At 49.5% G+C, this 15,958-nt stretch overlaps 1 protein-coding gene across 1 annotated transcript; it reads right to left on the bottom strand.

The window, feature by feature from the left end:
* Positions 1–5,999: 5,999 nt before the first annotated feature.
* Positions 6,000–6,898, bottom strand: LOC143784353 (uncharacterized). The gene has a single exon (XM_077272547.1). The coding sequence runs from the start codon at positions 6,793–6,795 to the stop codon at positions 6,115–6,117; it is 681 nt and encodes a 226-aa protein (XP_077128662.1). The 5' UTR covers positions 6,796–6,898; the 3' UTR covers positions 6,000–6,114.
* Positions 6,899–15,958: the final 9,060 nt, after the last annotated feature.

The raw sequence follows: 15,958 nt of genomic DNA, 5'->3' as shown, positions 1-15,958 counted from the left end.
AAGCCACACAAGAGAGTTGCAATGGCAGGTACTAGCCGAGCAAGCAAAAAGCCCTTACAATTTGAATCGGAAGATTCTCCTATCACCAAGGGTCCAAGACTCACTAAAATGGTGGTCAAAACCAGAAAATCTGAGCAAGGCGGTACCATGGTCGTTGCAAAATCCAGTAATCATCACCACCGATGCGAGCCCATGGGGATGGGGAGCGCATGTGGGGGATCAAGTCCTACAAGGTCAATGGGAGCCCTCAATGACAGAAGCGTCTTCCAATCTGAAAGAACTGTCAGCGGTGAGACAAGCGTTTCTTCAAATAGGGGAAAGAATACAGGGAAGGCATGTGGTGGTGTTATCCGACAACAACACAACAATAGCTTATATAAATCGCCAAGGGGGCACAAGATCTCCATCCCTGATGACAGAAGCCAAAGAACTTTTCTTGTGGGCCGAAAACAACCTTCTCTCTCTAACTGGGACATTCCTAAGAGGATCAGAAAATCAAGTAGCCGACTTCCTAAGCCGTCATCCATTACATCAAGGGGAGTGGGCCCTGAGCCAGGAAGTCTTTGGGAAAATATGTGCCAACTGGGGCATTCCAGAAGTGGACTTGTTCGCCACAAAACAAAATCGGAAAGTGAACAAGTTCTATTCTCTAAACCCGAGAGAACAACCGGAAGGGTTAGACGCGTTTCTATACCAGTGGAACTTTCATCTGGCATATGCTTTTCCCCCAATACCGTTAATCCCAACAGTCCTCAGGAAAATTCGGGAAGACAAAGCACGAGTAATACTCATAGCCCCCTTTTGGCCGAGAAGAGCATGGTTCACGTGGCTCAGACGCATGTCTATCTCGGACCCGTGGATCCTTCCAGACACATCGGATCTCCTACATCAGGGGCCAGTCCAACACCCTCAAGTACACGGGCTACATCTCACCGCCTGGAACTTGAGAGGGGACTGCTACTAGCAAAGGGATTCTCAGACCCTTTAGTAACCACGTTGCTCGCCAGCAGGAAAAAAGTCACCTCAGAAAAGTATCAGAAAATTTGGCAGAAATTCCTGGAATTCTCGGGGCGGCAATTGTCCCAGACCGGCCAAGAAGTCCCGGTAAAATAAATTTTAGAGTTTCTCCAGAAAGGTCTGGAGAGAGGGCTATCTACTAGCACCCTGAAGGTGCATGTCTCCGCCCTGGGTGCGCTGTTTGATCTCAAACTTGCTGATCACCCTTGGGTCTATAGGTTCATCCGAGCCTCTTTTACATCTAGACCCTCAAAATTATCTCCCAAGGTGGCTCCCTGGGATCTAAATTTAGTTTTAAATGCTCTAACTGTTTCCCCCTTTGAGCCTCTTGATTCTATTTCAATAAATTGATAAATCTTTGACACTAAAAACTGTCCTCCTGGTTGCTCTGACTTCAGCCCGCCGTACTTGCGAGCTGCAGGCTATTTCAGTGAACCCCCCTTACACTATCTTCCAGGATGACAGAGTAATTATCAAAACTGACCCAGCCTTCCTACCAAAGGTCAATTCTAAATTTCATAGGGGCCAGGAAATTATTTTACCCTCATTTTGTCTTCAACCAAAATCCCAGGGAGAGCAAACCTTCCATTGTCTTGATGTCAGACGCTGCTTGCTTCAATACATAGAAGCCACAAAATCTTGGCGTCAGTCATCAGCCCTTTTTGTCACCTTCCAGGGGACAAACAGGGGAAAAAAGGCCTCAAAGGCAACTATTGCACGGTGGTTGCGTACAGCTATCTCACTTTCGTACTCTTCTTCTGGCCAAATTCCCCCACAGGGTGTTACGGCCCACTCTACGCGTGCTATTGCCACAACCTGGGCGGAAAGGGCAAACGCTTCGGTGGAGCAGATTTGTAGGGCGGCAGTATGGTCCTCACCCTCTACCTTCTTCCGACATTATAGGCTAGACTTAGGTCTTTCAAACTTGGCTTTCGGGAGAAAGGTGTTATCTGCTGTTGTCCCACCCTAAGGAGTCTTCTATTTCTTCCTCTCATGTGCGGTGCTGTCATGGTGAAGGGAAAAAATGATAATTACTTACGGGTAATTTGATTTTCCAGAACCATGACAGCACCGCATTAATTCCCGCCCTATCTTGGTGATGGTTGTGTGATTCACTAAAATAAATATATATATATATATATATATATATATATATATATATATATATATATATATATATATATATATATATATATATATATACATACTCTTGACATATAGATAAGAGCTAATATACAGCTATACAATGTAAATATGATATATGAATGTGTACTAACAAAGCGGTCATCTTCCATACTCTGAAACAAACTGAGGAGAGAGTGGCCGCCCCATTCTTTTATCTCTGCTACAGGTTTCCTGTTCCTGGGGGCGGATGCCATCTCTCATGTGCGGTGCTGTCATGGTTCTGGAAAATCAAATTACCCGTAAGTAATTATCATTTTTTTTCCCCTTTAGCAAGATGGAGGCGCCTGTGCAATAGCGGCTATCCGATCACTTTTTTTTTCTCCGGCCAGCGGCCCTTCGGTCCCAAATGACTTGACTTTCTATGTCAAACATTTCCACTTTTTTGATGGTCTTATCTCCCTTGCTTTGTTCTGGAACCTCTCCTCATAATGACCACAGCTGGCTTAAATTCTCTAAGAAGATCATTCTTAGCAGCCATAGAGGTGCAGGACCAGACGTCACTAGAATTAAGCCCATTCAGATTGCATCTTTTAGATACGGTAAGTATCAACATTTGGATGCTAAAAATGGTAGAACAGCTGAACAAAACGTAGTAATTATAAAGTTAGACAAAAATGTGCCAAATGTATAATTATGATAAAGTTGGCATTTCTAATCTAATTGTATGTGCAGCCTCATCCAGCCATTGCTCCCAGACAGGAAAGCACATATGGCACTGCCCGCGTGGCATATGGCACTGCCCGCACCATATCGCAGTTAAAAAAATAATAATAATATTATTATTATTATTATTATTAGTTATATACTCACCCTCTGGCGGCCCCTGGATCCAGGCGAGGCCTTTATCGATGCTCCTCGCGAAGCTCTGGTCCCAAGAATGCATTGCGGTCTCGCGAGATGATGACATAGCGGTCTCGCGAGAGCGCTACGTCGTCATCTCGCGAGATTGCAATGCATGGCCCGGAGCGTTGTGAGGAGCAGCGGGAAAGGCCCCGGAAGGTGAGTATATCATGATTTTTTATTTTTAACATTAGATCTTTTTACTATTGATGCTGCATAGTCAGCATCAATAGTAAAATGTTGGTCACACAGGATTAATAGCAGCGTTAACGGAGTGCTATAACGCTATGTGGTTGGCGGGCGCTGACTGGGAGGGGAGTATGGAGGGGGCACTGAGTGCAGGGGCGTAGGGAGCAGCCATTTTGTGGCCGGACTGTGCCCGTCGCTGATTGGTCGCGGCCAGCTGGCCGCGACCAATCAGCGACTTGGGATTCCCTTGACAGACAGAAAGACGGAAGTGACCCTTAGACAATTATATAGTAGATTATATACTGCAAACAGCTGTAATAAAGGAAGTAACCCCATAGATGACGGGTTGTCAAAGGGGCTTTTGCAATATGTTTATAGACCATTGGAAAAAGATACAGAAATGGAATTCGCGGATGTTTACGAAACCTAAATGGAGCCTCATCTATAGTACCAAAACTTAATTTTAATATTTTATGTTTTAAAACTACTACGGTTTTAGTTAGAATAGAAGCTGATCAGCTGGATGACCTGGAGCTGCAAACAGCTGATCACAGGGGGTGCGGTTGTTAGACCCACAATGAGTGATATTGATGACCTATCTTAATAATTTAAAAGATAAATCTGAAGTTAAGGATAGGTCATCAATATCAAAGTGATGGAAAAACGATTATGGTAACTCAAGTTCTAATACACATGACTTTTGCAATTATTACAACCTTGTCACCTAGATCCTGCATGCAGCGGTAATGTACATCACGGGGGGAGGGGCATATATGCCGCCATACTTTTGCAGAATGTCACCACATGCTCCATCAGATGTCGTGTCTCTGACTGTGTTGCGTTTTCAGTGCTTCTACCCCAATATCAGATGTTCAGATCATGTCTGCTGGCTGTATGCAACAAAAGCCATTATCCATACACAAGCAGAATCGCCCCTTCTGTGTTTAATGAGGAAGCAAGAATTTAAAAAATAATGTGCGGTCTGTTGATATGAAACTTTACTGTGAGGTTTCCTTTTTATTCTTCCTCCATCACGAGTTGCTGTAAGTTCTTATTGCCTCTGTATCTCTGCAGTAAGAACATATACACTTCATGAAATTTCCCAGTAATAACATTTTACAGAGGATCATCTTTGGACTAGGTCATCCAGAATTGGGGGGACATTCCTCTGCTCCTAGTGTAAAATACAGCATACTGGCTTAAGCTCTGGTCCCTGCTAGCATTGATGGTCCCACCAACAGCTGCAGACCTTCTACAGACTCTGCTGGCTCTAATAAAAAAAAAAAAAAAAAACAGAACAGGCAGCCATTTTGTTTTTTTAATAGCTCTAGCATGATTGCCCCACAAATCCTGCCTTCCTCGCCATCTCCTTACCCAAGATGGGATGAGTGTGAAGAAAAAATACAAATCTCTAGGGAAGCCACATAGGACTGAGTGAAATCCTAGCACTGCAAGTCAATTAGATGCACCTGACTAGCTTTGACTAAGAACAAGGAAATGGGTCCACCTTGTGTCAGCCTGCTGGATGTTGAGTGGAGTGTGTGGAAGCTGGTGAGTGACCAGCCAAAATGTGAACTACAGCTGGAAGAGACAAGCCCCTGTCTCTCTGAATGGAAACTACAGGTCAGCTGGGAAAGCTGAGCAGTCTGTGTGTTGGAGTTGTAATATTTCTGTTTGGCACTGGAAGCTTTTGGAGCTCAGGCTGAAGGTGATACCGACTCTAATGGGATTGGATCTCTTCTGTGTGTGAAGTCTGCTCCAGGAAAAAGGACTGTAATCTGTTTGGATTACCCTTATGTAGCTGTTACACATTTTAAGTATGTGAAAGTGCAGAATACAGTATTAATACCTTATTTACCTGCGGCTTCTGATCTTTTAGATCAACGTTATTGCCATGTTGCTTTTCATAAATTTGCGCCAAAGGAAACTTCTTGTGATTTTTAAAGTCAGTTAAATACCACTCCCCTGGATTGAAAGTGACAAAAATAATCTTAAATTTTAATTTTGAGCATAATTTGCTTCCCATCAGGACGCCCGCACATACCTCCACATGACACCTCGTTTTAAGTTCTGAGATGGGATAGGATCGAATAAGTGACAAATATGCAAACTTCAGAGTTGAAATCTCCCAGTGTTCTCTGGTGCTTCATTTTATGAGAGAAGTTTGATTTGGTGACTTAGATTCTGTGATTGCAGGTGGGCAGTTTTATAGGGAACATGAACCAACTGTTAGGTGTCTGGTGACAATAGCTCTGAGCGGTTACTGGAGCTGAGTTTGTCTGTATTAAGTATTATGTTGTACATGTAAAATAAAGTAAAATCTTCCACTTTGTCATTGGATCTCTGGGCTGTTAGTCATAACCCATTAACATTAGTGCTGTTCCCAAAATTACCCAGCTGACGTGTGTGTGTGTGTGTGTGTGTGTGTGTGTGTGTGTGTGTGTGTGTGTGTGTGTGTGTGTGTGTGTGTGTGTGTGTGTGTGTGTGTGTGTGTGTGTGTGTGTGTGTGTGTATATATGTGGTCCAGGCTTTAATTCGGAGCCTGGCGGTTTCCCATGTGATCGTCTGCCTGGGCCTATATAAGGCCTACCAAGACACACGCCTGTGTCATGGTATTAGGACTTGGGAACACAAAGTCTTGTCTTCCTGTGGCCTCCAGACTGCAGAGACCCGTGTGTCGTAAACCGTGCCTTCCCCCGTCCCACCACTCCGTAATAAAAGATACCAAGAAGCCTGGATGGGTTGAACAGGTGGGTCACAGTTTATTTTGCAAAGTAGAGAAGGGCAATTACATTTCGCGACGGACTCATTGCTGAAGGCCCCAGCCGACGACCGCTGGGCCAGCAAGCCGATGAGAGGTTACGAACCTTTGCCCCCCTCTACCTACCGCCACGGAGGATCATGTGTATTACCTACACAGGACTCCGACCCCCCACACAACCTCGTTAGAGCCTGTTCAACACCATCCCGCAAACCCTCCAAAAATATGTCGAGCCCGACGTCCGTGAGGTGGATGCCATCCGGTCTTAGTGAAGCTACATTGTTCCCTTCTAGCTCTTGGTGGCGAACCACAATGCCGTAATTTTCTCTCACCAACTTCGACGTCTTTGTGTTAATCCTTTTTCTTGAGTTTTCGATGGCTTTCACGTCCTTGGCTCTGTGCCAAACCGCTCGAGGTATTATCTCAGACCACACCACCACCATATCCGGTAATAAACAAACAAACCGTTCGACATCTGTTGACCTTACTGTGTACAGCTCGGCCCCTTTTCGTTTGCCCAAATCATTGCCTCCGGCATGTAGCACCAGCACCACCGGCCCCTTGGCCCTCTTGGCGATGTCGACCATCTCCAGGAAGATCTGACGCCACCGGAGCCCTTTGATGCCTCTCCAGCTGACTTCCAGCTTCGGGAAGCCAACATTTGTTCCGCCCGGCCGCAGTTTGGCTCTTTCGTACGCCCAGTAGACAAAAGAATGCCCCGCTACCCAAACTGTGGGCTTAAAGCTGCCTGTAAGAGACAAAAGTGTTAAAGCAGGTCTGGTCTTATGTATCTGGCAAAGCATGCGGATTTCCAGCGGCCCATTCTCTGCACCTCGACTTCCGATACCCCCACTCTAGCTGCTTCGGTAGCCGCCCCTATTCGGAAGGAATGCGTCCCATATTCTCTCGGAGCCACACCGACTGCTTCTAGGCACTGTCTAAAAATCGCTTGAAATTGATATTTTGTAAGAGGGGACCCGTCGGTGTGTGAAAGAAAAAATCTACCCGGATGTCTTACTACAGCATAGTGTTTAACCCCTTCACCCCCGGAGCTTTTTCCGTTTTTCCATTTTCGTTTTTCGCTACCCTCCTTCCCAGAGCCATAACTTTTTTATTTTTCCGTCAATTTGGCCATGTGAGGGCTTATTTTTTGCGGGACGAGTTGTACTTTTGAACGACATCATTGGTTTTAGCATGTCGTGTACTAGAAAACGGGAAAAAAATTCCAAGTGCAGTGAAATTGCAAAAAAAGTGCAATCCCACACTTGTTTTTTGCTTGCCTATTTTGCTAGGTTCACTAAATGCTAAAACTGACCTGCCATTATGATTCTCCAGGTCACTACGAGTTTATAGACACCTAACATGACTAGGTTATTTTTCACCTAAGTGGTGAAAAAAAATTCCAAACTTTGCAAAAAACAAAACAAAACAAAATTGCGCCATTTTCCGATACTCGTAGCGTCTCCATTTTTCGTGATCTGGGGTCAGGTGAGGGCTTATTTTTTGCGTGCCGAGCTGGCGTTTTTAATGATAGCATTTTGGTGTAGATACGTTCTTTTGATCGCCCGTTATTGCATTTTAATGCAATGTCGTGGCGACCAAAAAAACGTAAATCTGGCGTTTCGAATTTTTTTCTCATTACGCCATTTAGCGATCAGGTTAATGCTTTTTTTTTATTGATAGATCGGGCGATTCTGAACGCGGCGATACCAAATATGTGTAGGTTGGGTTTTTTTTTTATTGATTTATTTTGATTGGGGCGAAAGGGGGGTGATTTAAACTTTTATATTTTTTTTATTTTTTTCACATTTTTAAAAACTTTTTTTTTTTACTTTTGCCATGCTTCAATAGCCTCCATGGGAGGCTAGAAGCAGGCACAGCCCGATCGGCTCTGCTATGCAGCAGTGATCATAAGATCGCTGCTATATAGCAGAATTGCAGGTGTGCTGTGAGCGCCGACCACAGGGGGGCGCTCACAGCCACCGGCAATCAGTAACCATAGAGGTCTCAAGGACCTCTATGGTTACCTTCCTGACACATCGCCGACCCCCGATCATGTGACGGGGGTCGGCGATGCGCTCATATCCGGCCGCACGGCCGGATGCGGTAGTTAAATGCCGCTGTCTGCGCTTGACAGCGGCATTTAACTAGTTAATAGCGGCGGGTGATCGCGATTTCACCCGCCGCTATTGCGCGCACATGTCAGCTGTAAAAAACAGCTGACATGTCGCGACTTTGATGTGCGCTCACCGCCGGAGCGCACATCAAAGCGGGGGTCCCGACATGTGACGTACTATACCGTCACATGTCGGGAAGGGGTTAACTATTTTTACGGGGCATATAGGGCCGTCTGACGCCTTGCCCAATACCCATGTCCCCCTCCCGGTGGGGTCGCATTTGGATCTCCGTACTCTAATGCGCAGAGCTTTGCTGCATATGACGAGGTCTTCGTTGATTAAACCGCCTACTGATGCTGTTTTTTGACTGCGGCACTAATTCACTGACGCGAAGTGCCCCAAAGAAGGTGATTGCGTACGCCGCAGATATCAGCGTTGCCTCTTATTGTGACTTGCACACTGATGAAGATATTGCAATTATGTCGTGCAGTAGCCGTAAGGAAACTGGGCGACGGCATTCCTGGCTAGGTTGAAGCCTTCTCCAGCCTTTAACGGCTTGTTTGATGAAGAATATTTGGTTACGTCCACCCACCCCAGCAGCTGAACGAATGAAGCTATTCCCGATAGATGACGTTGCGCTAATGTCCCTGACGCACCTCTCCGCCCGAGCCGTTGTAAGAGTTCTACTAAGACGTCGCATCTCACCCGGTGGCACCTATCGACTGGTCTTCCTTTCGTTAGCGAGCACCACTCCTCCCACGCCTTACCGTAAACCTGCCAAGTCGCCGGTATCACTGAAGCGCGGATCAAGGGCATCAGTGATTGGCCACCATGTCCCAGAGGGAAGGAGGACATCGTAGGCCCGACGTTTGCTCCCTGGAGAGGAAGAGTTTGAATGCCTGCCAATCGGAAGATAACAAAGTTAAACAATTCTTTCATCTACAGTTGCCGTAAATGTAGCCCGGCACCAGATGTTGTGTTTCAGGCATAGTAGTGCTAGGCGTCGCAACAGTGCGAGTGCTGGCTGAGAAGAAGGGGGCATGCTGTTTTGGGCTTTTGCTGTTCTCAGCTGTTTGGTTAGAAATCTGATGTTCGTATTTTCCAATTGGGCCCCCATAGCTCGACTGATGTTACTATTGCCAAAATTTCTACCAGTGCTGGGTCACGGCCCCATGCGGCCGTGGTCCATAGTTCAGGCCATTGGCCTTTTCACCACTGGTCCTTGTAGATTGCCGCGAAACCATCTGTAATATTTCCACCGACCATTAGGCCTAAATCTTTGTTTGGCGCCTCCCGCGCCATAATGCATATATGCCCCGCGCCATAAACTTGTAGGACTTCCGGAATGTCCTCCAGACCAGCAAGTCTGCCTTCAGGCAGCGGTTGAGTCTAATTTCTAGTATGTTGAAGAAACCGTATGTAAAGCTGGGGTTTAATTGATGATTGGTATGTCAAGCCCATCAATAATCTCATTTACTGTCCTCTGAGCACATTCCCCGGGACCTGTATTCATTGCCCGCATTATGAAACCATATTTCACCCGTTCTCAAAGTCCACCTCAGGGACCCTTGTTCCACCGTCCGCTGAGCCCCAGACCATTGAGTTCGCCAAATGAAAAACACTCACCGCCATCTGATTCTGGCGGAGTGACTCCCATTGATGGAGGAACTCCTGCTCCAGTGTAGTTTATTCTCATTTGCCAGTAAAAGCCCGTTCGGCATTGATTTATCATTGATTCGTCATAGCCGTAGTAACCGCCTTTTTCGGCATCGATTCAAGTAACCACCTTTTCGGCGTTAATTCATTATTGATCATACCATGCACACCGATTGTGTGCTCCGACTCCTGTGTAGCTCGTTTGTAAAGCCTTCAGTTGAAGGATGAAAAACCGGCTCCTGTTGGTTGGACTGGTTGGTAGCCCTGGGTGAAGATTCACTCAGGCTGTCAGTCAGCGATGGAGCACACAATGATTTTAATGGGCCCGCCATCGAGCCTAGTTCTACTCCTTTTGTTCAATCTTGGGGAATTCGCGTGCTGATTTTAACTTGGGACTGGGTTGGAAGGGGATATAGAAGCCGTATTTAAAGCAGAAATGTGGCTGTTGCGCCGCTTTTTATTGGGATAACGGTTTAGCCATGGGCCCATCGCGGTTATGTTCGCCGGGGTGAAAACCTCGCAGGCGCTCTGTTTGCTTGGCGGGTACACCTGGATGCAGGGTGTCCACCTCCGCAGGAGGAGCATTCGTGTCTATATTTACAGGACCCTTGGAAACGGCAGTATCCGTCGTTAAAAAGTAAGCAGGCCCCAGGTCCGCGTACGACCCCTGTATTCTGGCCTGCTGCTGCTGAGTGATAAGTGGTCGCTGCTGGAAAGGGGGGCTGTGTTTGGGACAGCATGAGTCGTAGCCATACATCGGTCGCTTTTACCCCCCCAGCCCAAGTCTGGTTGCAGGGCCAGCCGCCTGCGAAACTCCTCGTCGTACCGCTTCCATGCAGACCCGCCGTGAAACTTATGTGAATTATAGATTAGGTCCTGATAGATAAATAGTTCGGAACAGCGTTCTGGGTGCTTTTGGCCCATGATGCAGCCGAGAACCGCGAAAGCCTGAAGCCAGTTATTCATCGTTTGCGCTATTTTTTGTTTGTTCCAATCTTGTAGCCGCTCACCTATCGTCCTTTCCTTGTCTACGGACTGTTGGTCGGCCGATAACAGTGACCATATCTCCACGTATTCATTACCCCAAACTTTCTGCTTCGTCTCTAAGCCTACGTGCGCTCCCAGAAAATTACTTTCACGGGGGATAGAACTCAAGTTGTCTATATCAGAAAACAGGCGCTTAACCACTCAGCCATCAGCTCAACTGGCGTAACCAAACGTCCGTCGGACCATCTGTCTACGTAAGCATTATCCCCAATTTTTTTTTTTTGTCTCTAACTCAACGTGCGCTCCTAGCGGGCTAACTCCACAGAAAAATTCATCCTTGTGCAGACTAGCTGCTTGGGTGGTGCTAGTGTCAGTTGGTACGCCTGGGCGTGTCAACTGCTGAACTAGGGTCTTAATAGCGGCTGCCGGCTCGCTTTCTCCCGCATTTTGTATTGTAGAGTGCTCACCGACATCGAAGAACTCACCGCTGTCAGATGCGGGCCGAGTGTCTCCGGATGGAGGTACTCTGGCTCCTGCCGTGGCGTCCTGGTGCTGGCCGCCCGCCCAGGAGGATGAAGATGGCAGGCCAGCGGCCAGCGCCGTGGCACGGGGATGTATTCTGCTGCATTGTGTCTGGTGCCGAGCGTCCCCCGGAGAGGGAGGTGCTCCAGCTTCTATAGTTTCGATGGTTCGGTGCTGGCTGGTGGACCGGGGAGGTACGTATGGCATGTCTCCCCGTACGTCAGCCCAGGACGGAGCACGTGACGGATGACATCTGTCGTGTGCTCGAGGATGAGAGGCTATTGGGGCTCCGATCTCTGCCTGGTCCGTAACGGGGGGTGTCAGTGTCTGTTCCCACCGGGTACCCGCTCTGGGTGTCCGGTGAGACCGCCGTCTTTCGGCATGCGACCGGTACCGCCCGTTGTATCTTCCCGATGTATCTGAGCCGGTTGTGGATGGCGAGCGCCATCCGGAGGAGCGGGATCTATGGTGGCTCCTGTGTGAGTGGTGTCGGCGTCTGGAGTGGGAATGCCGACAGCTAGAGGGACAGCGGGAACGGTGGTGGGAGTCTACTGATGAGGGTGAGGACGATTTGCGGCATCTATGCCTGCGATCACCCCGTCTAGGGGTTGCGTTAGGTGCATTTACCTCGGGAGTAGGGGGGACGTTACCTTGGCCATGGGGCGTGAGCGGCGGTGCAGGGGGTAGGGCCGGGGAAGGTGCGGAGACTATTAGGCTGGCACCGCAGGGTGAGCGCAGAAGGGTGGGGACTGATAGGAAACTGTCTGCGATTTGCGTTTGGGAGCATGGGGGTGTTGGCTGCGCGTAATTTATTGCAGCTGTGTGTTTGGTGCGACTGTGTGCGTGTTTGGTGCGTACATTCCTGGCTGCGGAGCGTGCTGGCTGGTCTCGATAGACCAGTCATCACGCTCCGCGGCCGTGTTCGTGGCTCTGGCCCCCGACTGCCTGCTCCCCCGCACAGGCAACGCCGATGTGCCTGCTGGGGGGACATGGCGGGCAAGGGGTGGGCTGGCCAGAGGCCCACGGTGGTGCAGTCCTGTTCTGGTAGGGGCCGGTCCAGCGCTCTGTGGTGGGTACCGGCACGGGGGGCTAGTGAGCGCTGTCTGTGAGGCGCCCCCCCGACCGATTTGGCGGGTTGGAGCCCCACAGACTAAAGCTGCGCTGCTGCTGCCTCCCGGGGAGTAAGTGGGCGGGGCTTGGCAGTCCCATGCCGGCATCAGGGAGGGGAGACTCCCTGACGCTGCAGGGGACTCACGGTGTGCCTGGGCTGGCTGCCCCCCGGTCCTCTTGAGCGGCTGGCGCGCCGCCGAGGACCCCGAGGCAGCTGGCGATCCCCTGCCTGCCTCCGCAGCGCTGCATGTCTGCCGGGAGGAAGTGGGGCCGGAAGTGGGCATGTCCCACAGGGCCCGCGCTGCACTCTGGGAGGCAGGGCGGCCTGTGTAAGAGGGGGAGGCTGCCACTATGTGCGCCGGGCCCTGGGCATTAGATTGGGGACCGGAAGTGACCGGGGCCCGGGCGCACTTGTAGATAGGAGCGGGCGCTTGGCACCGGCGGGCAGCGGAGCCCGAAGTAGACGTCGCGACGCCCGCCGCGCCCCCCGGAGCCGCACGTGGGGCAGAAGCGCGGCGGCTAGTCAGCGCCGGCTCTGCTCCAACACGCAGGCGCTCGGGAGGACCCCGAGGCAGCGGGCGATCCCCTGCCTGCCTCCGCAGCGCTGCATGTCTGCCGGGAGGAAGTGGGGCCGGAAGTGGGCATGTCCCACAGGGCCCGCGCTGCACTCTGGGAGGCAGGGCGGCCTGTGTAAGAGGGGGAGGCTGCCACTATGTGTGCCGGGCCCTGGGCCTTAGATTGGGGACCGGAAGTGACCGGGGCCCGGGCGCACTTGTAGTTAGGAGCGGGCGCTTGGCACCGGCGGGCAGCGGAGCCCGAAGTAGACGTCGCGACGCCCGCCGCGCCCCCCGGAGCCGCACGTGGGGCAGAAGCGCGGCGGCTAGTCAGCGCTGGCTCTGCTCCAACACGCAGGCGCTCGGGAGGACGGGAGGAACGCCCCGAGCGTCTACCTGGCGTCGCAGCTGCACCATGATCAGCGGGAGCGCCCGGAGCTGAGAGAGGAGGCCCAGGGGGACCGGGGTCTGCGATGGACAATAAGGGCAGATGAGTGGGGGTTAGCTGCCCTGGGGAGACAGGAGAGAAAGAGACTCCAGGAGAGGGGGTGTGCAGGGACGGAGCCCTGGGGGACGCCGGGGAGGCTAGGGGGTGAGGAGAGTGCACAGGAAGGTGAGCACCCAGGCCAGAATTAGGGGATCGCGACCATTGCTCACCTTCCTGTGCAGCTCCTCGCTGTAGGGCCTCGGTCGTAGGGGCAGCCATAGCGGTCAGGAGATCAGGGAGACAACAGCTTCCGAGGGTCAGCCGGGGAGAAAGAGGGAGAATCCGGGCCCGGCACTAGAATTTAACCCCTGAGGGTGTGGCCAGACTTCCCTCCTCTCCCCGGTTGGTCCGCTGGGCGTCCCAATCATGACATCACCTGGGAAAGTAGTGGGAGGGGGGAATTGGGCACTGCACAGTTTTCCCCTCTAGCTATCCCTTAAGGGCTCCGCAGTCAGAGGCACGTTCCTTATACAGTACCGTGCCTACCAGTACCTCTGCTACCCAGTCTCCCCTCTGCCTGTGGCCTCCAGTACTTCTGCTACCCAATCTCCCATCTGCCTGTGGCCTTCAGTACCTCTGCTACCCAGTCTCCCGTCTGCCTGTAGCCTCCAGTACCTCTGCTACCTGCTTCCCAGTCTCCTGTCTGCCTGCGGCCTCCAGTATCTTGCTTATATACAGTATGTAGCGTATCATGTAAATCTTCCGTTTTTGGATTCTAAAACCTATGCGATTTATCTGACACGTGACACTTAGAACTATTTATTTTACTTATAGCGCTATTAATTTCCCCAGTGCTTTACGGACATCATTCATGTTTCTCACAGCTCTCTCGTAGGTCGATCTTCTCTATTACAGAATTCGGTGCTTCGTGCTCCACAATCACTTTATAATATTTTGTTTCTATATTTTACATAAGGCTTGATAAATGTAACCTCGATAAAAGCTGTGTCGGTGCCGTCACTGTTGGGCTGGATACGCCGCGTAGCGCCTTTATGTTCCTCGTAGCCTTTGTTGTCCTTACTCTGACTCCATCTGTTATTAATTTCCTTTGGAGTGAAATGTAAAACTTCTGCTCAGATTTTATCTTTACTCAGAGGCGTAAAATTCACAGCTCAGATTCCTGCACAATAAAAAAAAATAAGAATTGTATACTCTATTTGACATTAAAAGGAAGCAGTCAGCAGGTTTTTGTTATGTAATCTGAAGACAGAATGCTGTAGGGGTTTAACACAGATTTCGACAATGCCTCTTAGGCCGGTTTCACACTTGCGTACCGGGGCTTTGCAGAGGGCTGCGTACTTCCTCCGGTAAGCCCCGCCCACTTCTTCCATTTAAGTCCACCTACTTCTGCATGTGTCATGCGTACCTGTCTTTTACACTGGGTACGCAGGACATGCGGATGTGTCGTTTTGACTACCCCCGCCGTCCGCGCAAGCGCAACAAGTTGTGTTCCCGTGCGGTCGGCGGGCACGTCAGAACGACACATCCGCATGTCCTGCGTACCCAGTGCGTACCGGTCCGGTACCGAGTATCCCCACTGCCCTGGTGGGCGCTCCAATTGTACTTCTACCTCTTCCAAATGCATAATAATGCCCCCAGTGCATTTCCAGCCTGATTTGCATATGATTTCATCTCTAGATTTCTCATGACTCACAAATCTGATCTCTACAAAAAAAAGCAAAAAAAAAAGACATTTTTATTGGAAAATGAGCACCTTCCATATGTAAAAGGTGGTAACAGGATGCCTGTAGTAAGGTCATTGAAAGTGTTAGAAAGGTGCAAATTTTCCAACGTTCAGCTTCACGCCAGTAAAACCTTGTTACAAAGTTCTACTTGCTTTAAAAATGAGGCTCTGCAGTAGCTGACTTGTAATATGAAGAATATTGACTCCTTGCATTAACCTCCCTTATTCCGGAACCTGCTATATGGACTGGAAATAATTTTATAATCCACAGTATTTTATAACCTTATTTTCTTCTATTGTCTCAGTACTGCATCAGAAATTGTGTAATGGTCTCCTTCCCTTCCAGCCATCTTGCCCATGTTGACCTTTTTAACTATTCACTTCTCCATCAAGTTGAGGTGTCTTGACCATGTAACCTGGCAGGAGGTAAGAGGAGGTGTGAACTGTGCTTGGTCCCTTTATTAATGTATATTGTGAAAGATAAACTCTTATTGCAGTAAAGGGATTGTCCGGGTGGAAAATATTGATGGTCTGGCCATAGGATATGTCATTAATATGAGATTGGTGGTGGTCCAATACCCAGCATATCCACTGATCAATAGAATAGTTGCTGTTCTGCAGAACCTGGCAGCAGCCACTACTTACTGAATGGAACTACACTTTGCAGCTCTGTCTTTACACCTGGAGCTGTTTCCACCTGATCAGTGGGGGTCACCTGGTGTTAGAACACCACCAATATCACCGATTATATATGCCATGGATAACTCAATATTATCTGCTTGGACAACCTCTTTAAGGGTTTACTTACTTCAGAAAGCGCTCCTCCATCTGTAAACCTCTGTATAGATC

The sequence above is a fragment of the Ranitomeya variabilis genome, chromosome 7 (genome assembly GCF_051348905.1).
Source record: "Ranitomeya variabilis isolate aRanVar5 chromosome 7, aRanVar5.hap1, whole genome shotgun sequence".
NCBI classification, from domain to species: Eukaryota; Metazoa; Chordata; class Amphibia; order Anura; family Dendrobatidae; genus Ranitomeya; species Ranitomeya variabilis.
This window is presented reverse-complemented; position numbering and strand designations above follow the sequence as displayed.